General features: G+C 38.8%; 1 protein-coding gene, 2 long non-coding RNA genes and 1 other non-coding gene across 4 annotated transcripts; 2 read left to right on the forward strand and 2 right to left on the reverse strand.

The window, feature by feature from the left end:
* Positions 1-5,195: 5,195 nt before the first annotated feature.
* On the reverse strand, positions 5,196-9,884 carry LOC140036964 (uncharacterized). Its single transcript, XR_011840652.1, has 2 exons — positions 9,070-9,884; positions 5,196-5,799 (listed from the first exon to the last, which is right to left on the reverse strand). It is a non-coding gene; the product is annotated as an uncharacterized lncRNA (long non-coding RNA).
* Positions 9,885-15,018: 5,134 nt separating this feature from the next.
* Positions 15,019-15,125, forward strand: LOC113733527 (small nucleolar RNA R71). Its single transcript, XR_003459039.1, has one exon. It is a non-coding gene; the product is annotated as a small nucleolar RNA R71 (small nucleolar RNA).
* A 4,425-nt stretch (positions 15,126-19,550) lies between these two features.
* On the forward strand, positions 19,551-21,911 carry LOC140036963 (uncharacterized). The gene is made up of 2 exons (XR_011840651.1): positions 19,551-21,570; positions 21,701-21,911. It is a non-coding gene; the product is annotated as an uncharacterized lncRNA (long non-coding RNA).
* Positions 21,912-24,505: 2,594 nt separating this feature from the next.
* LOC113732321 (ferritin-like catalase Nec2) lies at positions 24,506-26,002 on the reverse strand. The gene is made up of 3 exons (XM_027258023.2): positions 25,590-26,002; positions 25,266-25,491; positions 24,506-25,119 (listed from the first exon to the last, which is right to left on the reverse strand). Exons 1-3 carry the CDS (start codon positions 25,937-25,939, stop codon positions 24,742-24,744), a joined length of 954 nt encoding a protein of 317 aa, XP_027113824.1. The 5' UTR covers positions 25,940-26,002; the 3' UTR covers positions 24,506-24,741.
* Positions 26,003-27,179: the final 1,177 nt, after the last annotated feature.

A 27,179-nucleotide genomic window follows, 5' to 3' on the forward strand; every position in this document is an offset into this window, starting at 1 on the left:
AAGTCAAGGTTGAAATTCATACCAAGTAAGTTGCGGTCCCGATGGATTACACCGTATGTTGTTGTCAACGTTTTTCCCAATGGTGCGGTTGAAATTAGAAGTTTAGAGATTGACAAAAGTTTTATGGTTAATGGTCATCGTCTCAAACCATTTATAGATGCTTCAGATATTAGCATTGTGGAGAATGTCCATTTGCTCGACCCTGGTTCTATTTAAGTTGTAACCTCCTTTTGGTCTGGCCATAGACATTAAATAGAGGCGCTACTTGGAAGGCAATCCAAGAATTTCAATTTTTGTTATTTTTGTGTTTTATTTCATATTCATGTGTTCTAAATCAGGTTGTTTGGATTCTTACTGACAGACAATCTTTATTATAAGTTTTGAGTGTGTTCGGTACAGTTTTATGTTGAGTTGGGGGCACAAATTCGTGGGCAGCAGACTTTCTGTTCCAAGGCGTGCCCACGCCTTGTATTAACCGCACATGGACACTTTTTAAAAAATTGATTGACAAAAGAAAAATTGTATTAACCGCACATGGACAGAAGACTTACGCGTCCAAATCGTGCCCAGGCTCTACAGGGATGCGCCAGATGAATGGTTACAAGAAATTGGTGACTACATGATTTTTGGCTCCGAGGCATGCCCACGCCGCACAGCAAATCACGTCGGTCTTGGTACAAGGCATTGGTCAGACGACTCTCGCTTACAGGGCGTGCCCACGCCGTCCTATCCATACCAAACAAATGCCAATGCTAGTCCCTACTTCTTTTTTACTTTTCTGCTTCTCTTATTCTTTTCTTGTCTTTTCCTTTTCTCTTTGTGGTCTTCCCTGGTTTTCACATATCTCAACTTCGAATCGCCGCCGTACACTTCGTCATGGGTCCAAATCGACGCAACCACACGCTGTCGCCGCTGCCATCTACCCGTTCCTTTCTCTCTTACGCGACTGAAATCGCCGCCTTTGCTGGAGTCGCGCCGCCGCACCAAGGTTGCCACTCCCGCAACCCTCATCGACACCGCTCCTCAAGTCGAATCACCCAATACCGCGGCCGTCCGCCGTTCACTGCCGTCGCGGCTACTGCCCCATTTATGCACGTCGCCACCCAATGCGCCATCACCGCGACCCACACCCAATTCGTCCACGCTCGTACTGCAGCAGCCGCATACGATCGCTGCTAGCCATCGACAATCCGCCGCGACCCAAGCGACCCTCAATAGCTCGCCGTGCACGGCCTCTGCTCGTTGTGGCTGTCCACCACGGCGTTGCTCAGTGGTACCCCTACTTCTCTCTTTTTGTACCAGTGACTCAAATCTGGAGTTTTTCCTGCTAGATTTCCACTTGTTGTTGGGTTGACATAATTGTTGGTTTTATTGGGGAACATTTGATTGTTGACTGAAATTGGGGGACCTCGTATCTGCCTTTCATTGCTTTTATCTGTCTTGGTGACACCTGTGGGTTCATTCTCCGTGAATTTTTTTGTTGATTGTGCCTGGGTAGTGTATTTGTGGTCCCTTGTCTTTATTTGGTATTTTTTTGTCGGCTTGTGCCTGTAGAATTGACATTTTTGCCCCTATATGGCTCCAAAGAAAGCTACTACGTCTGAGACATCGGGTTCCAACCCTCGTAAGAGGCGGGCCTCGATCCAACCCCCTACTAGGTCTCGTTTGGGTCTGTCTAGGAGTACCTTGCCTCTTGGGGTATGGGGGGAACCTCTGAAGGACCCCACCCCTGCACAGAAGGAGCGGTTGAGCTCCCTGGTGGTGCGCCCGTTCGCTTCGTGGAAGTGCTTCCACCCCTTAACTCTTGATCAGTTAAACATTGTTAGGGAGGTCAGCAGTTGTTGTCTGACATTGGGTGGGGCCGATTTCTGGTCATTGATTACCCTGCGTATAAGGAGCTTTGCTATGAGTTCTACGCCACCTTCCAGTTTGACAAATCTGATTCCATGGCTTTAGACACACCAGGAGTGATCAAATATAGGTTACAAGGTACACCACAGGAGCACTACATTAATGAATTCAACCTGATCCTGGGGTTTGTAGGTGAGGACACCCTCTCCTCCGGTTCTTGTATCAACAGTGCTTGCGACTACATCCAACTCTTTGCTAGCAATTATATTGAGATACGGAGAGAGTGGTCCACAGACAAGCAACTCTACGACCCAAGTCAATCTAAGGCCGCGTATCTCAAGGATCCAATGCTGAAAGTCAATCACCGATTTCTGGCCTATAACTTCTCGGGTCGAAAAGATTCCTCCGGCACTCTCGCCAAAGCAGAGTTCTATTTCCTCTGGTGCATGTGTAATAAGGTTCAGGTCAACTTTGGCTATTGGGTGGCCTCTCAGTTGCAGTCCGTCCTCAGCAAGCGCCATAAGCCCTTGATTATGGGCTCCCTCATCACTCATTTAGCCGTCCGCTTAGGAGTGCTTGACCTTGATAAGGAGTATAAGCTCACCTTGGCTCACGAGCTTGAGCCTTTGGACCTGCGCAGCTTAGAGCGGATGGGGGTCCTTCACAAGATGAGGGATGCTTATCAGTTCAGACCTCCTGGAGAGGGTGTGCCCCAACTGCGGGTTCCCCCCACTGCGCCGACATCGGAGGCGGATCAAGTGGGACCTTCTTCCTCCGCTACTTCATCTTCTTAGGACACCCAGTTCCGTACTCTGTAGGACTCCATTCATGAATTGGGTGGCCGAGTTGAGCGTCTGGATGATCGTCTCACAGCCCTGCAGGTCCATTCTACCATTCAGATAGAGAATCTGACGGCCTTCTTCGCCCACATTGGCTTTCAGCCTCCTCACCCTCCTTCCCCATAGTGCTATCGTGCCCTCGTGGGCTTTCAGGGAAGCTCCAATCCCTTTCTTTTGATTTTTGTTTTTCTTTGCTCCATTGATAACAATGTAGATTTCTGGTGTGAGGAGGAGTAGTTCTAACTCTTTAGGTTGACAGTTTTTAGGATTGATAGAAAAACAACGAAAAAACAAAAAAATTGAAAAAAATCAGAAAAAGGAACAAAAATATATATATATATGATGAGTTTGTTTGGCTACAGTTGCAAATATCTAGAACTTGATGCTATGATGATGATTGCAATTAGTCTACAAGCATGAGCAGTGATTTTATGTGAATTAATGTCTTATTTTCTTATTAATGGAATTGAATGATAAATTTTGCAAGACTTGGTAATTAGTAGCCATTTTGTGAGCTGTCGAGCCAATGAGCGTTGCATTGATAACTGCTCTATTTTCTTTCATTGAGTGATATCACACATGATTTGATTATTCTAAAATTTGTTTTGTTATACATATCAAGACCACATTCTTGAATTTGATGCATTAAAATGATAAGGGCAGTTAGGTTAACTATTTTGGACTCTTTAAAGACTGACCCTAATTATATCTCTCCTAATTAACCATGGTTGAGCTTAGACCTTTCTTTGTTTAAAAACTCATTTTGTCACCCCCTAAACCTCTTGTGTCGACCCTCTTTGTTTTTACTTCATGTCAAAGGAATGCCTTGATTTCAGTGCAATTGATTTTAAATTGGGTTGAAAGGGGAATAATTGAAGTTAGCAAGTGTGTCTATATCCCCTTGTAGTTGGGCGTATTTGAAACAAAACAAAAAAAAAGAGAAAAAAAAGACCAAAAAGAAATAAGAGGGAGAAAGAGAAAAAAAGGAGCACACCAAGAAAGAAAGAAACACAAAAGAAGAAGAAAAAAGAGAAAAAGAAAGAAGAAAAGAAAAGAGGTCTGAAGTGCTGATGTCAATATATGTTTTTTGGAGATAATTTGGTGAAATCCTTGGTTGTGCTGGCACTTGCTACATCTTTTTGGGGAATTTATGAATATGTTTTGAAAAGATCATTGGAATGAAGAAGGAAATTGGAAGTTAAGCAGTGGGTAAACGATATTTTCTTTGACATAATGAGCCTAAATTATTTGTTTGATCCTACCCGTGCCTAAACCCCATTACAACCCGCATCAAGACCCTCTGATTTGTGCATTAAATTTGGTTTCAGTGGTGGCGATGTGATATATTAGCAAGCATATGGTAACAATATTTTATTGTGTGATAAGAGTAACCCTTTGTATTTCATGGCGGTGTGGTGAGTAGTCATATACCATTCTATAAGAGAGGGTTAAATCTTGTAATTTCTGAATTTGATAACATTGTTAGAAGGATAGGACACTTGTACTCGCATGTTGGACTGCTGCATGTGTGTAGCTGTAACTGTATCTCTGAGCTTTAAGATGCTCGAGGACAAGCATTGTCTTGGTGTAGGGGGATTTGATAATAAGATAATTGTGCGTTCTATTCATTGGTGTTTGGTCTTGATTTTGGCAAATTATTGTGCAGAGTAATAGGTGACAGGTGTCGAACCTGTGCAATAATAAATACCTGTTCTAGAAAAATATAAATTTTCTGTGTATAGTAGTGAGCAAGGTTGAATCCACAGGGACTGGAAAAAAAATTCGATTCTTTTCAAGTTCAGGACACGGGGGATTTTTATCAGATTAAAACTAAAAATAATTAAACAACTTAACCAAAAATAAATAATTAATTAATACGAATGTAAATGGCAATTAAATAAATAATAAATAAATTCTAGTCAAGGATACAACTACGCAAACACAGTCCATTCATCCGATCATTGATGCACAGGGATTCACTTAATTTAATTAATAAGTTAGTTATAGTAGCCGAAAAGCTCTAACGACCAGTTTTTCCTTAATTTATTGATAACCAAGGTACGACCGTTGATTACCCCTAATCAGGAAATACTCCTAGGTACGACCGTAGGAATTAATTTTTTAATTGCATTAAAAACTAGAAAAGTCTAACCCAAATTAATAACATGCTACGAGGGTTATTTAAATAAGATTGCATGTTCTCCTAGTGTAAGAAAACACTAGTTGTCAATAATATTAACCAATTAAATAATTACGAATTTAATTGATTAAATTGACAAGAGATTAAAAGATCAAATTTCACATCGGGCCCTTGATATCCAATTAACAAAATAATCCCATGAAAATTCAAATAGGAAACATGAAAATATTAATAAATTAAGAAACACATGAAAATTAATTAGACCTCACAGATATTTGGGACTGCGTCTACGCGTTGATCCTTGACTAGAGGAGAAAATTAGCCACGCCTCATAAGAAAATCTCCACGCAATTTAATTGAATTCAAAGACATAAACACTCACTAATAATTTAGAATAAAACTTTGAATCTCTGTAGACTCTTTGAAGAAAAATTACATACCACACAACAAAAGAAGGAACAAGTTCCTTCTTACATAAAAGACTACCTATTCTCCTACGGAGCTTCTTTGGAGAGAAAACTAAAAACTAGTCTAATGTCTTCTGCACTCGTCCGATTTTCCCCCTTGGAGAGAAAACTAATTAATATAAATGTAAGCATTTAGTCTTCATAGCTTTTTCATAACTTTTTCTCCATGAACCCACTAATCTAGTGCCTTCTTATTTTATTGGAGCACTAGTCTCTTAAGGGACTAGCTACGTAGGAAGCAATTGGAAAGTTACATCCAATTATCACATGTCCATCATGGCCAATGAATATATCTTCCAAAAGCAGGACAAACTTTCTAAATCAATCCATACGTGGTCCCCGCTGAATTGAGATATGCAATTCAATTCTTCTTCATCAGCAAAGGAGTGGACGTTGATCTTCACTGGACCAATTGTGTAAAGCTTTTAGAAGCTTTCATGTGTGGAGAAATCTTCTCAAGAGGGTTCCCTTTTTTAGCACTTTTCTGCTCCACTTTCTGAAACTATATCCAAATGCCAAATATAAATATATGTTAACAATTAAAGCAATATTTGGCAAGGATAAAGAGGAGAATTAACAATAAAATTACTAACAATTAACACCCTATCAATTCCCCCACACTTAAATCATGCTTGTCCTCAAGCATGAGAACAACTAAATTCAACAATGGCTAACTCTCATTTCATTTATTGCCAAGCTGCGTTTATCCCAAAATCAAGTTTTAGTAGCTAAGTGTCAAGACATATTTCTCCCGATTAGCTCCTGAAATCATAAACTCGTCCAATTCATGGCTAACTCATTTAGGAAATCAAAATATTAAGCTAGCAAAAGTTAGCAATTGGGTCAACTGACAACCAAAATCTCAACATTGAAGAACAAGGATCAGCAGGCCAACATCATCATAAGCTTACACATTTTTTTTTCTTTTTTTTTTTGAGAATTCTTTTATTTTTATTTATTTATTTATTTTCGATAAATGCTCAGTCCCAAGCTATTCAAGTCTTTTGACATGAACTCTGACATTTTTAGATGAAAGAGCCCAGTTACTCAACTTTTCACAGTTTCAGGACTAACTACTCATAGATATCACCACTTTTTGACGCGAAAGTCGATACTTGTGGTGAAAACTCCCGGTTACTGGGTGACGACACTAGCGGAGTAGAGTCCTCTATTAATCACAATTAAAGCACCAGAATATCAGATAATTAAATATCATAACCCACGTCATTTCCTAACATGGAGAACTGAGATCAACAATCGCCTAATTCACACAACAATTGCTATTAAAATATTTATATTGCCTAAACAAGTTAACCACAATTTGCACCAAGTCATTAAACTCATGATATTCACCAAGATAACATGCTTTTACTTACCACCTAAACTAAATTCATAGAATAAATCACAACTAACAATAGAAGAGTGAGTTGCCATATTTATTCATCAAGACAACAGTAAGATAAGCAACAAATTAAAGAATCACCAGTCAAATCCAAATCTCCCCCTACACTTAAAGCACACATTGCCCTCAATGTGACAATTAAACAGTAAAAATAAGAAGAAGGGCAACGAAACTCCCCTTAAGTCGTCAAAACAGCGGCGGGTTAGGTGCAAATTGAGGTTCAACACCCACATGGTGCATAAACGCCGCCAAATTCTGCGTCATGCTATGCACATTCGCATCAATATTGGTTATCTGAGCCTCCAGTTTCTGAACTCGCATCTGGAGTTGGTGCCAGTCATCAGCCCTTGGGATTGGAGGAGGTGGAGTGGAGGTCGAAGGGCCGGGGTCACCGCTAGCAGTGGAGGAACGGGCACAAGATGAATGAGGGGGAATACAAGACGGTCCCGGTGGTGGAACTTCCCACCCATTGTCACCCTCCCTAACCAAGCCCATTTTCTCTAGACAAGAGATGTCTAAGGGCTCCATTTGACATGCTACATGCAAATCATGGTTAGAAAGATCAAGCACATGCAAATTAATAGCCAAGTGGGTAATGTATGATCCAAGAATCAAGGGGCGCTTCTTTGTAGTCAAAACAAACTTGAATTGAGAAGTTAGCCAGCACCCTAAATTAACTTTAATATTATTATGCATGCACCAAATAAAGAAAAACTCCGACTTAGACAAAATGCCCGAGCTATCTCGCCTGCTTAAGAAACTATAAGCCAAGAAACGCTGGATGTATCGAGAAGCCGGGTCCTTGAGATAAGAGCTCTTGGACTTCCTAGGGTCGTAAGGATCACGGTCCACGGACATCTCTTTCCAAAAATAGTTATAGCGGGAGAAGAAGGGTTCTACGTAGTCACAAGTACTCTCGGCATACTCACGAGAGTCGGCGTAGGCCCTATCAATAAAACCAAAGGCTAGATTGAAATCAGTAATGGAGTGGTGGAATTCTTGACCCATTAATCGAAAACAAATGACGTTAGGGGTAGAGACTGTGTATCCAGTGGAAATGTTAAACTCAAATGTGGTATAAAACTCCCTAACCAACTCAACAAATGCCGGACAGTCAACAATATATGTGTAGGGACGCCACCCGATTGCATTAATCAAGCGGTCAAAGTCAACTGGTATATTCAAAAGACTTAAGGTGGCGGCTTCCTGATTGCGGCAAGGAATAATTCGCCGTTTGCAACAAATAGCATATCGCTGTTTGTCGGCGGCTCTGGTGAAGTTCAAATTACCACCAAAATGTGAAGGATCAAAAATATGGACGCCTCTCTGTCTCCCAAGACGAGCCCTCCGTCCAGAGGAAGAAGGGTCGTGCGAGAGGTCAGAGGCGGGAATGGTGGGTTGGGGTGTTTGAGATGTCCTAGGTGTTCTAGACTTAGAGGAAGACCGTGGCTTCACCATGGGTGGTAGTTATCACTCCAACCAATCAGGAAACTAAAATGACCAACAGATGCAAAAACAGCACTCCAGATGAATGAACAACAGCCTCCAAGCAACAAACAAATGCCCAATAAATGTAGCTAATGTCAACAATGCAAGGAACCCTGGCACAGCAAGTAGATTGAACCAACAAGAAAATGACATCGATGGCCTTCAACAATCACAAAGAATAACAAATATTATTTATTTATTTATTAATTTTTTTTTATTGCTCACCCCAAAAGCTCAACAACTGTCACCAATTGGACAGTCAAATACAGGACTCAACCTACTAAAATTAGCAAGTGACTCAAGAAATCAGATGTTGGGAATCAACAGTAGTTCAGAAATTGGTGAACAACCTAATCAAAAGGGAATTAGCTTTCAAACCATCAGTCAACCAAATAGAACGAACAATTGTAGGCACAATACGTACACCAGTACCACTGGTGCACTTCACAGGTAATGAAGCAACATAGACGCCCACCTCAATCAAGAAAATGGAAACGTGAGGCACTCAAGGTTTAGACAAAAGCCTCGACAAAGCAGCAATTACAAACAATAAGCAATGGTGGTCCAAATGTTAGTTAAATGCAGAAAATACAACCCAAAAAAACAGCAACAAGTGCTCCAATGAGCTTAGTAATTGAAATCACAAAACCGAATGCTTCCCAAACAAAGTACTTAGAGTCAACCAATGGCAATAGTAATTTAACAAGCCAACCCAGAAAATTACTCAACTAAAAGTGCAATAAGGGTATCAAGCAGACGAAACCCAACCCACTGGTTCCAGTACACAAATGCAATCAAACAATTTTACCCAACAAATTCACAATCATCTAAATCCCATCAATATCTAGAAATTGAAATAAAATTAAGAGACCATAAATTTACCCAACTACCGACAGCGACGGCTATGGGCGTCACTCGATGGTCGCGCGAGTTGTGGTGTGAGCAGCTTGCGAGGGAGATGATAGAGGTAGCTGGCTTGTGTGGTGCGCGCAGGTGGAGGCGCGCTAGCTAGCATGAGCTAGCTCAAGCTGGCAGACGGTGGAGCTGGTGGTGTCGAGATGACTTGGGTGTCGGACAGCGGAGCTTGCGAAGTGGAAGAGAGAGCGGCGCTTGGGTGAGCTGGTGACAGCAGTAGGAGGTCGACGCAAGCTGGTAGTGCGACGCGTGCGAGCAACAAGGAGATGGCGTTGAGCTGGATTGCTGTGGGCTTCAGGTGGCAGTCGGCGACAGCTATGGACAGGGAGGAGGAGCTTAGCACAGCTCTGGGGTGGCGGCGCTGGCAGCAGCAGCAGAGGTGGACGCGGACTGATGGTGGCTTGGGCAGGTTGACGAGCTAGGTAGGGAAATGGAGATGAGCTAGCTCAAGGAGGGTGAAGAGCTGGTGGCGTGGCTGGGCTGAATTGAGGCTGCGGCGACGGCAGACGCTTGGGTTGGCTGTCGATGGCGAGCTGGTAGCTGCGGGAGATCAGGAGGAGCTGCGGCGAGCTGGGTTGGCGGCGATGGAAGTCGGGGGAGGAGTTGGTGACTCGCGCAGGTGGAGGTCGCGCAAGGAGGAGAGAGCAAGGCGGAGTGCACGAGGAAGAAGAAGAAGCGGGCAGCGGGGAAGAAGAAGAAAGAAAAAAAAAAGAAAGAAAGAAAAAGAAGAAAAGAGAAAAAAAATATTTTTTTGGTCTTACATTTTTTTTTAAATTCAGAAATTGAATTGCTGAAAAACTAAACCAAATGTTAAGAAGGGAAGTAATTGTATTTTGATTTTTTAAAATTTTATTTTATTAATTTTTTTATTTTTATGATTTTTATGATTTTTTTTTAATGCAAAAATTTGAATATTTTTTTTAAAGAAAAACATAATTGAAGGCTAAAAAAAAAGAAAATAATTTTATTATATATATTTTTTAACAATGTTTTTTTTATTTTTATTTTTTTTATTTTTTATTTATTTATTTATTTTTGAATTTAAATTTCAAAAATTTAATTGTTGAATTAATTTTATTTGTATATTATTTTTTCTCAAAAATAAAAAAAATAAAAATAAAAATAAAAATAAAAATAAAAACAAATTTTTTTTCTTTGTTCTGGTTAATCAAACATGGCGTGGGCACGCCAAGATTAGAAAACATCTACTGACCTTGAGAATCAGTTTTTGAACATTATCGCATGCCCTCTCCGCATGAGCATGCCAAGATTCCACTTCGGAATGTTGAGATTTTACCAACATGGCGTGGACACGCCATGTTTTAGAAACATCCTCTGACCTTGAAGTTGAAACTTGTAAGATTAATGCTTGCCCTCCTTGCGTGGCCACGCCATGATCACCTATCGTGGTCATAGTAGAGAAAATATCAAGTTTAAGCAATACCCACGTGAGAAACGACATATTTAACGAATTGAACAACAAAAACAAGCAAAATAAAAAATTGGGTTGCCTCCCAAAAGCGCCTTTCTTTAACGTTTTTGGGTAGACGGAGTCCAGAATTTGCTTAAACTAAGTAAATCGGGTCTTCCAATTGCATCATCTCTACCCGTTCAACCGGAAATCCTTCATAATACGGCTTGAGACGGTGACCATTCACCACAAATTTCTTCTCCATTTTCAAACTCTGGATCTCCACTGCACCATAATGAAAGACATTAGTCACAACAAAAGGACCGATCCAACGAGAACGTAATTTACCTGGAAATAGTTTCAATTTGGAGTGGTATAGTAAAACTTTTTGCCCACAGACGAATGTCTTCCTTGATATCTGTTGGTCATGAAATACCTTATTTTTCTCCTTATAAATCACCGCGTTCTCGTATGTTTCATTTCGAATCTCCTCCAATTCTTGTAATTGTAACTTTCTTTGAATTCCGCCTTTCTCGATATTCATGTTACATTGCTTGACCGCCCAAAATGCTCTTTGCTCAAACTCAACCGGGAGATGACATGGTTTTCCAAATACCAATCGGTAAGGGGACATGCCAATGGGTGTCTTGTATGCCGTCCTATATGCCCATAGTGCATCCTCTAGTCTCATACTCCAATCCTTCCTATCAGATCGGACCATCTTTTCTAAAATCGATTTGATCTCTCGGTTCGATACTTTCGCCTGACCATTTTTCTGAGGATGGTAGGATGTAGAGACTTTGTGCAAGACACCGTATCTCCTAAAAACTGCAGCAATCGTCTTGTTACAGAAATGAGTACCCCGATCACTTACAATTGCTCGCGGCATTCTAAAGCGGACAAAAATATTAGACTTAACGAATTCTGCAACCACTTTGGAATCATTTGTGCGGGTGGCCTTTGCTTTCACCCACTTCGAAACATAATCTACAGCAAATAATATATACAAAAATTCAAAAGACGAAGGAAAAGAACCCATAAAGTCAATACCCCAAACGTCAAAAATTTCAACAAAAATCATTGGGATTTGAATTATTTGATCCCTACGAGAGATATTACCTACTCGTTGACATTTATCACAGGACTTACAAAATGAGTAGACGTCCTTTAATAGGGTTGGCCAATAGAATCCACTCTCTAGCACCTTACGAGCCGTTCTTTTCGGTCCAAAGTGACCTCCACATGCAAAAGAGTGACAATAGGTTAGAATAGATTGAAATTCAACTTCACTTACACATTTACGGATGATTTGATCGGCATCCCGCTTCCAGAGGTAAGGATCATCCCAAATGTAAGACTTTACATCGCTTCTCAACTTGTCTCTTTTCGCCTTAGGCCATCCTGTAGGAAACTTGTCAGTGACTAGAAAATTAACAATATCCGCATACCAAGGCAAAGATGAATTAATAGAAAATAAATGCTCATCGGGGAATGCTTCTCTCAGTGGGAGGTCATCTTCGACGACTTGTACTCGACTCAAGTGATCTGCTACCAGATTCTCCGCCCCTTTCTTATTTCGGATCTCCAGATTGAACTCTTGTAACAACAATATCCACCGTATCAATCTTGGTTTTGCCTCTTTCTTGATCAACAGATACGGCAAAGTTGCATGATCAGAAAAAATAATAACTTTAGCACCAAGTAAATAAGACCAAAATTTCTCTAAGGCAAAAATAACTGCTAAAAACTCCTTTTCGGTGGTTTAATAGTTCAATTGAGCTCCGTTCAAGGTTCGAGATGCGTAATAGATAGCATGAGCTGCTTTTCCCACTCTTTGACCCAATACCGCACCAACTGCATAATCGCTGGCGTCACACATGATCTCGAATGGAAGGTTCCAGTCAGGGGGTTGGATAATAGGTGAGGAGGTCAAGAACTCCTTTAACTTATCGAACGCTCCCTTACATGTTTCATCGAACTCGAAGGATACATCTTTTTGCAAAAGTTGGAACAAGGGTACTCCAATCTTCGAGAAATCCTTGATGAACATTCTATAAAAACTTGCGTGACCCAAGAAGGAACAAACTTTCCGCATACTCGCGGGGTAAGGTAAAGTAGATATAATATCTATTTTTGCCTTATCAACTTCGATACCTATAGATGATACTACATGACCCAAAACTATCTCGTACTCGACCATAAAATGACATTTTTTTAAATTAAGCACGAGATTAGTTTCTATACACCTTACTAAGATCAATTTTAGGTTATCTAGACAGTTTTCAAAGCTTTCACCATACACACTAAAATCGTCCATGAAAATCTCAATAATCTTCTCAACATACTCTGAAAAAATACTTACCATGCATCTTTGGAAGGTAGCAGGTGCATTACACAATTCAAATGGCATCCTTCGGTATGCAAATGTTCCAAATGGGCACGTGAAAGTAGTTTTCTCTTGGTCCTCAGGTGCGATGGCAATTTGAAAATAACCTGAAAATTCATCCAAGAAACAATAGTAAGCTCAACATGCTAATCGCTCTACCATTTGGTCAATGAAAGGGAGGGGGAAATGGTCCTTTTTTGTGACGGCGTTTAGCTTCCGGTAATCGATACACTGTCGCCATCCGGTGGGCTTTCGAATTGGTACGAGCTCACCCTCTTGATTTGATTCCACCGTCACCCCTGCCTCTTTCGGGATCACCTGTACTGGACTTACCCACGGGCTATCCGATATTGCAAATATAATTCCAACGTCCAGTAGTTTCAGGATCTCTTTCTTCATTACCTCCATCATGAGAGGATTTAATGTCCGTTTAACTTGCCGTACGGGTTTAGCATTCTGCTCGAGTTAAATTCGATGCATACACACCGCAGGACTAATTCCCTTGATATCGGTGATGGTCCATCCTATCGCCTGCTTATGTTCCCTGAGAAATCGAAATAGTTTATCTTCTTGAATCTGTAATAAACCTGCGGAGATGATCACTGGAAGTGTCTCCCCTTCACCCAAGTATGCATACTTCAGGTGTTTCGGCAGCGATTTCAGTTCCAAGACAGGTGCCTGCACCACAGATGGAAGTAACCTTTTGTGAGGTTCAGGTATAAAAATGGGTGCGAGGTCATACCTTGTCTTCGTGGTTGGTAACGTTCGCAACGATCCAATCACGCATTTGAGCTCTTCACTCAACTCTACCCCAGAGGTCATCTCGGATTCGAAGTGCCTGGTCAGGACGACCTCTAACTCATCCCTATGTTCAATTTCAAAAACCTCCTGTATAGTAGGGTCAATAACATTTACTGAGAAAACAGAGCCAACATTTGAATCGGATGGATATTTCATGGTCTCAAAAATGTTAAAGTGAACAATCTCACCTCATACAGGGGAAGCCTTGGGGGTCAGTGAAAAAATGGGTCCCTTCAACCACTTGCGGCTAGCACACAGGTCCCTAAAAAACTTTACGTACCTGGGTACTTGTTTAATCGCATCCAATAGGAGTATGTTGATCTTCACCTTGCGAAAGATCTCCAGGACTTCTTTTTCCTTGTCTTGCTTCTTTGGTTTCTCCAACCTGCTAGGAAAGGGAGATTGATTAGTTTTAACTGTAGTAATTGGGTTCGGGAGTACCTTTACATTTTTGTTGTCTCTGCCCTCCTCTTCCAACTCTTTTTCAATCCGTTCCTCGTCCTTGTCTTTAGGAATCACAGGTTCGGGTCCTTGGACTTCCTTGTCACTCCTCAAGGTTATTGCACTTACATTCTTTGGATTCACCTCAGGTTGAGAGGGCAACTTCCCTTGAATTTGGGACTCCAAACGGTTGATCGTTATGGCCATTTGATTCATTTGATTTTGCAATGATTGCACTTGTCCCAGTTGATTCCTCATGCTTTGCAAGTTTGAATCCGTCTTTTGTTGATTAGCAAGTAATTGCTTCATCATCTCTTCCATGGATGAACTTGAGCTTGAAGAGGGTGGTGGTGGGCGAGGATGGTACTGCTATGGGTTCTCTTGTTGTCTATTTGGCACAAAATTAGACTGCCTATTCCCTCCATAGCTAAGATTGGGGTGATCCCTCGAACCAGGATTGTAGGTACTTGAATATGGGTCGTACTACTTTCTTGGCGCGGGAGCGTGGCCAGCCATGTTCACCTGTTCTGCAGTTTCTTCTTGAACCAGTGGACACATTTCAGTAGGATGACCCACGGCAGTGCACACCCCACACACTTTGGCTTGTGAGGCACTCCCCACAACTAATTGTCTCACGAAAGACGTCAATTCGGAGAGCTGCTGTTGGATAGAGGACGTTTCTATCTCATTCACCCTACGCGTTGGGATGTCCTCTCTTGAACCAAACAGTTGTGAGTTCTCAGCCATCCCTTCAATCAACTCCCATGCTCCTCGAGGAGTTTTGTTCACCAACGCCCCTCCACTTGCAGCATCGATTATGCTTCTGTCCCTGAAGAGTAGCCCTTCATAGAAGTATTGGATAAGCAGTTGCTCACTTATCTGATGTTGAGGGCATTTGGTGCATAGTTTCTTAAACCTCTCCCAGTAATCATAGAGAGACTCGCCTAGGTGTTGTTTGATGCCACATATCTCCTTCTTTAGGCTCGCAGCTCGAGACGCCGGAAAGTACTTGTCCAAGAATTTTTTCTTCAATTGGTCCCACGTGGTGATACTACCAGGCGGTAGGTAGTAGAGCCAGTCTTTCGCGGAGTCCTTCAAAGAGAAGGGGAAGGCTCTCATCTTTATTTGCTCCTCTATAATTCCCGGGGGTTACATGCTGTTGCAAACGACGTCAAACTCTTGCAAGTGCTTGTAGGGCTCCTCACCTGATAGACCATGGAAAGATGGCAAGAGATGAATTAGACCAGATTTTAGTTCAAAGGGAGTGTCATCATTTAAATGTGGAAAAATAATGCACAAGGGTTGCTGATTTAAATCAGGAGCAGCCAACTCCCTCAGTGTTCGTGCATTTGCCATAGTGACTTCCTCTTAGTCTGAATCACTCGAATTGTCACCAGACAAATTTGTTGGCTCAACCTCTGGATCAAGTCCCTGAGGTGCAATACCGTATTGCTTTTCCCTGAGCCGCCTGGTCTCTTTCCTCGCTCTACACGCGGTCTTCTCTTCTTCAGAGTCAAAAATTAATTCGCCTGTACGAGAAGAGCGAGGCATAAACTAGAAAAATACCAGAAAATTAGAACAAAAATGAACTTAAAAACAAAAACAAATAATTAGCGTCAGACCCCGGCAACGGCGCCAAAAATTGACAGGTGTCAAGCCTGTGCAATAATAAATACCTGCTCGAGAAAAATATAAATTTTCTGTGTATAGCAGTGAGCAGGGTCGAATCCACAGGGATTGGAAAAAAAATTCAATTCTTTTTAAGTTCGAGACACGGGGGATTTTTATCAGATTAAAACTAAAAATAATTAAACAATTTAACCAAAAATAAATAATTAATTAATACGAATGTAAATGGCAATTAAATAAATAATAAATAAATTCTAGCCAAGGATACAACTATGCAGACACAGTCCATTCATCCGATCATTGATGCACAGGGGTTCACTTAATTTAATTAATAGGTTAGTTATAGTCGCCGAAAAGTTCTAATGACCAGTTTTTCCTTAATTTATTGATAACCAATGTACGACCGTTGATTACTCCTAATCAGGAAATACTCTTATGTACGACCGTAGGAATTAATTTTCTAATTGCATTAAAAACTAGAAAAGCCTAACCCAAATTAATAACACGCTACGAGGGTTATTTAAATCAGATTGCATGTTCCCCTAGTGTAAGAAAACACTAGTTGCCACTAATATTAACCAATTAAATAATTATGGATTTAATTGATTAAATTGACAAGAGATTAAAAGATCAAATTGCACATCGGGCCCTTGATATCCAATTAACAAAATAATCTCATAAAAATTCAAATAGAAAACATGCAAATATTAATAAATTAAGAAACACATGAAAATTAATTAGATCTCACAGATATTTGGGACTGCGTCTTCGCGTTGATCCTTGACTAGAGGAGAAAATTAGCCAAACCTCATAAGAAAATCTCCACGCAAATTAATTGAATTCAAAGACATAAACACTCGCTAATAATTTAGAATAAAACTTTGAATCTCCGTAGACTCTTTGAAGAAGAATTACATACCACACAACAAAAGAAGGAACAAGTTCCTTCTTACATAAAAGACTACCTATTCTCCTACGGAGCTTTTTTGGGGAGAAAATTAAAAACTAGTCTAATGTCTTCTGCACTCGTCCGATTTCCCCCCTTGGAGAGAAAACTAATCTAATATAAATGCAAGCATTTAGTCTTCATAGCTTTTTCATAGCTTTTTCTCCATGAGCCCACTAATCTAGTGCCTTCTTATTTTATTGGAGCACTAGTCTCTTAAGGGACTAGCTATGTAGGAAGCAATTGGAAAGTTACATCCAATTATCACATGTCCATCATGGCCAATGAATATATCTTCCAAAAGCAGGACAAACTTTCTAAATCAATCCATACGTGGTCCCCGCTGAATTGAGATATGCAATTCAATTCTTCTTCATCAGCAAAGGAATGGACGTTGGTCTTCACTGGACCAATTGTGTAAAGCTTTTAGAACCTTTCACGTGTGGAGAAATCTTCTCAAGAAGGTTCCCTTTTTTAGCACTTTTCTGCTCCACTTTCTGAAATTATATCCAAATGCCAAATATAAATATATGTTGACAATTAAAGCAATATTTGGCAAGGATAAAGAGGAGAATTAACAATAAAATTACTAACAATTAACACCCTATCAATGGGTTTCTACTCATATTTGGTATTTGTGTTATTTGCAGGTGATTGGTGTTAAAAGTGACAAAAAGAGGCAAATTCCAGAAGACTAGTCATTCCAGAGCGTGCCCACGCCAGATACCGCAGAGCTGCATTAAAAAAACGGACCGCGCGACCCTACTCCCTGGATGTTGCCGCAATTCTTGGGAGATGTGCTTGTATCTGCGTGGGATCAGGAAATATATTAAAAGGAGACCTTTTGGGCAACAACTCAAAGAGAAAGAAATAAGGAAGCTACCATATAGAAACAAACTCTTGTCTGGCAGAAGAGAGGCAGCAGCGAGAAGCTTTCAATAGAAGACAGCAATAGACTGGAAGTTATCTTTAGACTTTTGGATCTTGTAACTGGTATCTTTACTTTGGTTCTTTTCCTCCTTAACGCAAGTTGAAAACTAGCGGCCGCATCCTTTTTACTTGCCTTTTCAATCGACTAAATTCCATGAAGGCTTTCAATTGTTTCGTGATTATGCTGCAAGACTAAACCTTTTTTTCTAGTTGATGAATAATCAAGACCCGGTGCACAACCCGGTGCACAAACAATTGTGAGATCTTTTTGATTGTCCTAAATTCGACATTCATGGGTATTTAATTATTCTTTGTTTGAATAGCCTATTATTGTTTGGATCTATTGGATCAATGTGGCCAGTTGTTCAATTGTCTGAACAGTATACTGCCAATTAGGACAAGGGTGCGTATCACTTGATTGTCTTAAATTAGTGACAAACGACACAATTTCATTGCCTCGCAAGCAGTCTAATCTGGGTCGTGGGAATAGTTAATCTAGTTTAAATGAACCCGCATGTGTGTTTGTTAACTAGAATTGGGTCTCTCTAATTCCTAAAGCTGTAAATAGATTAAATCTTTCAAGTGTCTCTAGGGTTATCTAATTTATAAGAGGGTAGTTTAAGAGCGTCTCTGGACTACCATATAATTAAGGAGAGATTGGTGGTTTGGCAGTTGTTGAATTGCTTTAACCAATTTATTTGCGAACGAGTGAATTAATTCAGGTATCTATGATCAATTGCATGAACCGGTGCCAAGATTATCTCCTTGACTATGTTGTGTTAATTAATTGTTTATTACATTCATTAGCTACTACACATCTGCAAATTAGCAAATCAGTACCCCTGCATCTTTAATTTGTTTCTTTTATCTCACTTCCAAAAATTTCTCAATTATCTGTGTGTGATAAGTCTACTGATTCCCTGAGGAGATGACCCTACTCACCACTATACTCATTCAGTTTTGGTAGTAGGTCTAATATAAATTTTATTGTTGGTAGTTTGATAGCCACTAAACTTCAAAGGGTAAATTACATACAACCTCCTTGTGATTTCATGTATTATCATAAGACTCTAACATTTAAAATGTCTACTTCACCTCCTATGATTTTATGTAAAGTGAAAATTGACGAAAAATAGTTTATGTAATGTCATTAGTTGAAATACCAATATTGCACTTACTTAAATGCTAAATTAAGGGATAGTTTAACCACCTTGTATAAAAATATAGGAAAATTACGTGGATAAATGCAAAAATTATAGGGGATAAAGTGGATATCTATACAACCCATAAGGGGATTACATAGATATTAAAATTTTATCACACGTACTTTTAAAACACGTCTGGTATAAATGCATAAATGCCATAACTGATTGTGCATTCCATCCATTTTCCGCTTTACATAAACCACAGGAGAGTTATGTAACTATTTTAAAACCTTAGGAGGATCATCTAGTATTATGTAAAATCACGAGGGTAATAAGTAATTGTGAGGACCCAAAAATTATTTCATATTTTATTTTATTTCTTTGAATACATTTCTTAACTTTACTTTATGCATTAAGTTCCCAGATATTTTTATAAGAGAAACAAGATTTTTAATCATTTTCTACCATAAGTTAATGCATGTTAAATTCGTAGCGCATTATAGGAATGGGACCTGCCAGTGAGTTGCATAATAAATTTAGTGGACAAAAACGGGTTTTTATCTAAGAGGATTTGTGTGATTAGAAGTGTTAAGAGTGGATTAGAGGAAAACAATATAGATTGGCCATTAGAGACAAAGGAAAGACAAGAAGATAGGCTTGGAACCCTATGGCGACACTTGTCGATCATCTAAGCAAGCTTTGACCAACATTAGTCTTGGCTTTTATCTTGGAAAATTGACTAATTTCCCCTCATTTTCTTCTTCCCTTGGCCGAACTTCTTGAGAGAAAAGAGAGGGAGAAAACTCTATTTTTATACCTTGAATCCTTGCCTTTTTAGTGAACAAACAAGATAGAAACCCAAATCACTTCATAAAACCTTGAATCCAACTTGGAGGGAAGCTCTTGGTGAAGTATTGGAAGGAAGAAAGCTTTGCAACCTTCTTGATTGGCTTGTTATCCTAGGGGTTGAAAGTATCAAGCTAAGCAACCTTCTTTTCACTCTTATCTTGCCTTTTGTTGGATTTAGGGCTTGATTATGAGATATTCTATGGAAAATTTCATGGTTTGAGTAGTGAATCAAAATTTCCAACTTCAGTTGAGGAAATTCAGTTTTAATATGATAATATCAATTTTTCTATGAATTATTGGCCTTGCCATGTGGTTTTTTTTCAGCTTTTATATGTTTTACTAGCTTTATTATAGAAATTCCAGCTTGTAGAGATGAATTGTTGCTTGTCGGCCAGCCTTGACATGGTGAGATATGAGCTGGATAATTTGTCTATTTTGGGTGGTTTAATGGTCTGAAATAAGTAGCTCTTATAGCCTATAATTTGTGGTCTTGATTTGGATGGATTTGCTATGAAGTTGTGTGTTGAATTTGGAGGAAAAGTTGAGGATAAAACAGGGGAGATGCTGTCCGAAGTTTGGGACAGCTTGTTTCCTTTAATTGTGGGCTGATTTTGTGATAAACTAGTTTAAGATGCTTGGAAACCTTTAATCTTTACTTATGTGTTAAATTTTGGTTGAAATGGAAAGGTTTTCATTGGTAATTTCCTCCAATTCGCTGGCTGAAATTGTACTTGTTGGCCGAGTGATAGTGAAGCATGTTACCTTGTTTTTCTCCAACCTTTTCATGATTAGTTTTGGCCAAAACTTGTTTCACACAATGGTTAGGACTTTGTGTGACAAACTTGGGTGAAAACTATGAAGGTTGGAAGGTGAGAAACCTCATGATTTTTCTTGTTTCATGGCTGCAAAAAATTCTGGTTGGGATGGCAGCTTTGCACCTTGCTGCCTTTTACCCTCAAAGTCCTTAGTTTTGGTAGTCTTTTGGACAAACTTGTTCGTTTACTTGCTAAAACCTTGAACAACTATAGTGTATTGAATTGGAGTGAATATGATAACCTAGAAAGAGGTGCACTACCTTTTTTCTTTTCATTGCTTTGTTGCTGGAAATTTCCAGCTATGAAACGAAATGAAGAACTCTTTGGTTATTCATGCTCTTGGGTCCAAATGTTTTCCTTTCACTCCAAAACCATATTTGAATCTTTACCCTAGTAGTTACTTGGATTTTCTTTGGTTCACCTAAGTTTGGATGGTTGAACCATAATACTTTTATCTTGATTGTTCTTAGGGTTTGTTGGTGATCAAGAGCATAACTCAGAGATGAACTTTTGACGTTGTTTTGCTTGAACTGGTGAGTGTACCATTTGCACGACTTGGTGCTAGAGGTGAACTACTTGTGACTGAAATTTATGAGTTGTATGACTATGATTTGATTGAATCTGGACGGGACGGATGTGTACTTTATTACACTCGATTCCACTTGACTGTCTGACTGGTCTACCGTTTGTTTGAAATCTCTTACTTGTGCATGACTTGGATGTCATTTGGAACCTAATATCCGAGGACTTTACTGTGAATTTGAGTTCAAACCTCATTGGTAATTAATCGAATCGAGCCAGTAAGGGCTGGTCAAGGTAAATTGATGGGCCATGAGAAAAACTATCACTGATCTACTGAATATTGGATACTTCTGATAATTGGTATACTCGAATATTACCACCACTGTTTTTGTTTAGTATTCGGGTCCGATAAGGGGTATGTTTGATGGATGGAAACTGGTGTAAAGCGGGGTTCTACGGTCAATGCTTTTGCTTCTCTAAACATTGACGGAGGGTCAACGAATTTGGATCAAGCTACTGCGACTAGGACTAGGGAATTTGGCTCTTGAGAGCCATCTGTATCCTTGTATTTGAACCGCACTGTATTAGTTGTGGTACTTACTTATTCCTTTACTTGCTGCTTATATTTGATAGATTAAAGTTCTAACTATGTGATTTCGACTGCATGACCTGTGGTACCTCATTGGACAAAAACTCACTCTATCATCTTTGTTTTCCTTACAGGGGGCGAAGTTTTGAAAACGTGATTTTTTTGGGAAGAGTTGAGCTAGTTATAGCTTTTAGGCATTTTGTTTAAGCTTCTCTGCATTAGTAAACCTTACATGTGTTTGTATAAGATTGAATACTCTGATTTGTACTTTAAGTTTGAATCGTTGGTGACTCTATTGTATATAGTTATGGGTTGATGATTGGAAGTGAACTGCGCGTTTTAGTACTTTTCTATGAATTTTGGTTTAGTTAGTCCTGGCGCGATTTGAGCAGGCAGTCCGCTAATCCTTGGGTTATGCCCTAAGAGAAGGTGGGGCTGTCACAGTAATTTACCCACTTTAAGTGCCACTAATTAAAACCTTCTTGGCACTTTAAAATGCCATTGAAATTAAGAAAAGTAAAAAAAAATAATTTGAAATTAAAAATCAAATTATTCTTATTGATTGCAACTCAAGAAAATGAAAGTTTCTGCATAAAGCAAAGGTCCCAACTAACTAATAAATCTAGCAAGAAATTATATGACAACAATCTATACAAATTCATACATGTTACAACTGAAACATATCTAAAGACATTAACCTTTTAAGCTGATAACCTGAATAAGATCATGTCATTTGTGCTTCGTTAATCCTCTTAGACGTTAAGTAATCTGCATTTAAACAATACAATGAACATATTACCTCTTCTGAAGGATTAGTAAGTAAAAATACAAGCTGAAGATATTAGCAATAGTAGTTGAAAACTTTACAACGATCAAAGTAGCAAGTAGAAAGGGCACCTTGACCCTGCGGTAGAGAAACTGAAGGCACTCCCACAAAGAAACCTCAACACTCTCCAATATTTCTAAAATGAAAAAGGAAATAGTACCACTCATTTAGATTTTATCCTAAAACTTGAGGAAACAAGATAAATTATCTAGTATTTTCTAATGCTTGACCATATTTGTACCTACAATCACACCTTTTGGTTTGCGTAGATGTCATACATCACAAAACCAGCATCTCACACAAAGTACATGAGATGTTGGCACATTTCATCACATAATAATTAATTGAAGACAACATGCATTGCACCCATTATTTTTTGGGGCATTATACCAATCAAAATGACTTAATATAAATGGATTCTAATTGATACTTAGTAGTCTAACCAGACCTACCATTACAGTTTAGCACACATTTTTGTCAGAATATGGTAAATAAAGGCACTTTATACTCTATGAATTTCACAAAAAGTTATACAAAAAATGCATATATGGGTAGAGAAGATACATACCCAAAAAGTTTTCAATTATGTTTCCAAAATGCAAAAGTAATTCTTTTCCAAATTTACTAATTGTGCTTTACGTTTTCAAGGTTTAAGCAAAGAACATCATACTATCTCTCTCAGTCAAATAATACAATTCTTCCCCGCAATTTTTCTAAAGCATCTCTGAACCTAGCTTGGCCAAAAAAAAAAGAAGGAGAGCATCTTACTAACACTATGAAATGATTGTGAGAAAGAAGATTTTAACCCTAGAGTAATTAATACAACTGCTCAAAGGAAAGAAAAAAATTAGAAACAATGAATATGTTTTATCTTAAGATTGTACCCATAATCACATAATATACAACGATAAAAAAAAAAAACAAAAACTTATAAACCATTGTTTTGTTCTATGGGATTTAGAGAGGAAAGAAAAGTACCTTTAATGATTGTAATGTTAGATGACAACGGAATTGAGATGCTAGACGATAGGGTTTGTAGATAAAGTTTTGTGGAGAATGCTAGATTGAAAATTTTCAGTGAGTTTCAATGTTTGCGGGATTTACTCTAATACTTATCAATTAAGAGAAGAAGGAAGGAAAACTCATCAATTAGGCAAGTAAATCTCATCAAACAGTGAACTGTGTTTTTTTTTTTTTTTTTCCATTTTGCTTATTTTAAACTTTTTAGGAAATGCCAGTAAAACTCATAATCCAATGATGCATAAGGTGAAAATGCCAACCAAGTGTGGCTAAATTTGCATTTGATGGCATAGTTCGCGAAAATGCTGTTGAGCTAGCATTTTCATAGTGTGAAGAAGTGAAGTTCCGTTGAAAGATTCAACCATGGCGTTCCCTTGAAAAGTTCCATTAAATAGGTGCCACTAATTCAGATGTTTCTTGTAGTGATTAGTGACTGTTTATTGGTTGTTTCTAATTTGCCCACACCGAGTCCAATTCAAAGAGAAAGATCTTCTTATTTTCCATTGTCTTCGTCTCTCCAGAAGAATATGACACGTGGGTCCCAATCTTTTGTTATTCTTATTGAAGTTTCAATCTAGTAAGAAGTGTTAATGGTACTCAATTAAACTTTCATGGTACACATGTGGACCTGCAAGTAACACACATCATGTGATGATTGGTGTTGAAAATTTCAAAATCTAAATGCATAATAAAAAATTTAATAACATCAACGGCTGCAGTTTGGAAATCAAAGAAAAACTTTTTTTTATTTTGGAAGTTGCTTGCTAAACAAAAACTACATAGAAATATTCTGCAGTAATTACCACGAAAATTTTTAATTTTTTCCTTCTAGTTGTTTTGTCATTATCCACAGCATTGTCATGAAAGGGACGAGAATTTTGGTGGACAGAATAAAAATTTTTTGAGTGTTTACGTGGTTAACCATTTTGCTTCTCGTTATTATAAACCATGACTAGTTGACTAGTTCTGAAACAAGGTTTGTCAAAATTCAAACTTTAGAAGTTTAAGGTGTTGAAAAATCATGTTTGACAAAAAAGTGCAAATACTTTTTGCTAAGCATGAAATTTAGCTTTTCTTCCCAACTTACCAAACGTGGCAAAGATAATGTTTGGACTCTGATTCATCAAAGATTTATACTCGTACAGTAACATAAATCTTCATGATACATCCGACAATTACGGACAATCAGGTGGATTTGCCTTACATTATTTAGAAAACATCAGCAACATGAAAAAAGATGAAATGAAACAAGTTGTGGTAACCCCAATCCTCTGTGCCAAATAACGGGGCAGACTCTTTGAACTGAGGCACAAGAATTTATTTATTCTTTCAGTATTTCTTGAGGAATTCTCTGGCAATCTTTCCATTGCCTCCCTTAGGATAGAATCCTCCTGGAACATGCTCATTACCAGTGCCATAAACAATCCTCAGTATCTCCTCTGGACCCCTCTCATATGAGATAGAGTAGGAATTGGCAGATAAAACGTTGCTTGAAGTCCGTCCTTCAGCGCCTAGCTTCAGTGGGACAAAGATCCCTTCGTCCTTGATGCCATCCTTGCCCAACTTGTTTCTCAGCTTTGAAATGCGAATAGTAAATTCAGCAACTGTTTGATTGTAAGGGTACACCACTTCTTTAGCTCGTTCATAGAGATACATTCTGATTACTGCATCTTGGCCTGATTCAACTCCTAGTAGCCCCGCCAAAAGCTACAAAATTAAGGAGAAAAAATATATGTGAATCACATACACGTTTTTTTCAACTTAGCCATCTAGTTTATTGAACCGAAAAAAAATTCTGAACTTTTTGAACATACTCAATCATGGATTTTTGGCCTGAATTTTAATGGACTTACACGCTTGGCTCGATAGCCTTGGAGTAAGGGATTTGTGCCAACATAGCCTACTAGTCCTACATAGGGAATTACATAAGATGCCAACATGTAGTTGAGGCTGTTACTGTAGGGGTTGAACGGAGGGTCGAGTTTGTATCCAAATGCTTCATCAAAGAGCTTTGCAAAGTTTTCAGCACGGAGGTCCAGCTGTGGCCTTGGGAACAAACCTACCGTATCTCTAAGCGCCCTAAAGTTCAATGACCAAAGAAAAAATTGATGATCAGATATACTTCACAATTGGAATTCTAGCTCTAATATAGTAGAAATGAATAATTACATACGAACCTGAGATGGCCAACTTCTTGATAGGCAAATTCAGTGATAATGTTCTTTGTAAGAAGATCAAGATTGGCTTTTTGGGCACCGATGGGAGGAGGACCTTCATTGGGCAATTCAGGCTCAACCACGTCGAGTCCACGGCCCAAGGCACCCCACAAGAAAAATTCTGCTTCCAAGAACTCTAGATTCACTGGAAACTGCAACAGTTCAATGTCTTTCTCGTATAGTGGAAGTGATTTTTGTGGAAAAGTTGGCTTGCAAGGTTGAGGGGAAAATGATGCAGTGGATGCTGTGCAAGACACCATCAAGATCATGAACACGACTGTTTGGGGCTTATATGATAAAAGAAGAGCCATTGTTCGACGGCAGAATGAGAAACAGAGGTTGAGAAGACGTGATTTGAGTTTTGAGATGCATTGATCGAGATATTTGGTGGCGGTATTTATACTGGGCTTGAACATTGAAATGTATTTCTTTCGAAGTACGTTAATCCTTGATTTGGACAAATCTCCACCCGAAAATTGCGTAAACAATTGTTAACCAATCAGAAATGCACATGCACGTCATGAAACACAAAAATATCAGATCTGCGTGGCTAAATTATACTAATAGAGTAAATAACATTGATTTCCCTTTAAGTTGGTCAAAATTGCAAGTAGCTGCTCCATTTGTTGCTGAAGCTGTTTTCAGAATCATTTATTTCTTGTTTAAGTTGTATATGTTGCGTAAATACTTATTTAACAGAGTAAATAACATTGATTTCCCTTTAAGTTTGTCAAAATTGCAAGTAGCTGCTCCATTTGTTGCTGAAGCTGTTTTTAGAATAAGTAAATATATATATATATATATATATATATATATATATATGAGGAAGCATTGGTTTAAAAGTTGAGGTTGAGAATTCAAACTTTAAAGATTGTAGATTCTAATTCTCCGTTTTCCTTCACGCTTCTTAAATCCCATCCTTTGTATACTAGAGAAAATATATGTGTGAGTTGATTGTCAGCAAAAATGTTTTGGACATTTCAAAATGACCATAAAACTGAACCTAGTATTGATTTCTCTCTGGTCGAATTGTGGACTAGTCTTTTCGATTAGTTTGACTGTGCAATAGACTTAAACTATTTGATTGATTTTAAATCAATTATTTACTTCTTTGTGGCTGGAAAATTCCGTGTTTGAAAATGCCAAAAATTTGGAGGAAGGAATATGGACAAAGGGATTCTTTTCCCACACAAACAATGGATATATTAAGAAGAATTCATGATTCACATGGAACCCTTGGGTGTCTTATACCAGCATGCCTTCTCGTTTCTTAAGAAATTCGGTCCAATGTTTCATCTATGAATCATGAGTTAAAAGTCACCGCTAATATCTTTCAGATTAAGTTTGTTGGTCATTTTCTGGTATGAAATATGACCTGCCGAATTGCTGTGGATACATGCTGCCCTAGGCCTGCAAGTTCTGGAGTAAGGTACTTGTTGGTTTCTTTGCATTTTGCAGTTGCGGTCCCATGCATGAGTTTAAAGTCACTGAAGTACGTGCAAAATCTACGGACTCAGTTACTGCTTTTGGACTTCAGTTACCATTTTGGCC

Source organism: Coffea arabica, chromosome 2e (assembly GCF_036785885.1).
Source record: "Coffea arabica cultivar ET-39 chromosome 2e, Coffea Arabica ET-39 HiFi, whole genome shotgun sequence".
NCBI classification, from domain to species: domain Eukaryota; kingdom Viridiplantae; phylum Streptophyta; class Magnoliopsida; order Gentianales; family Rubiaceae; genus Coffea; species Coffea arabica.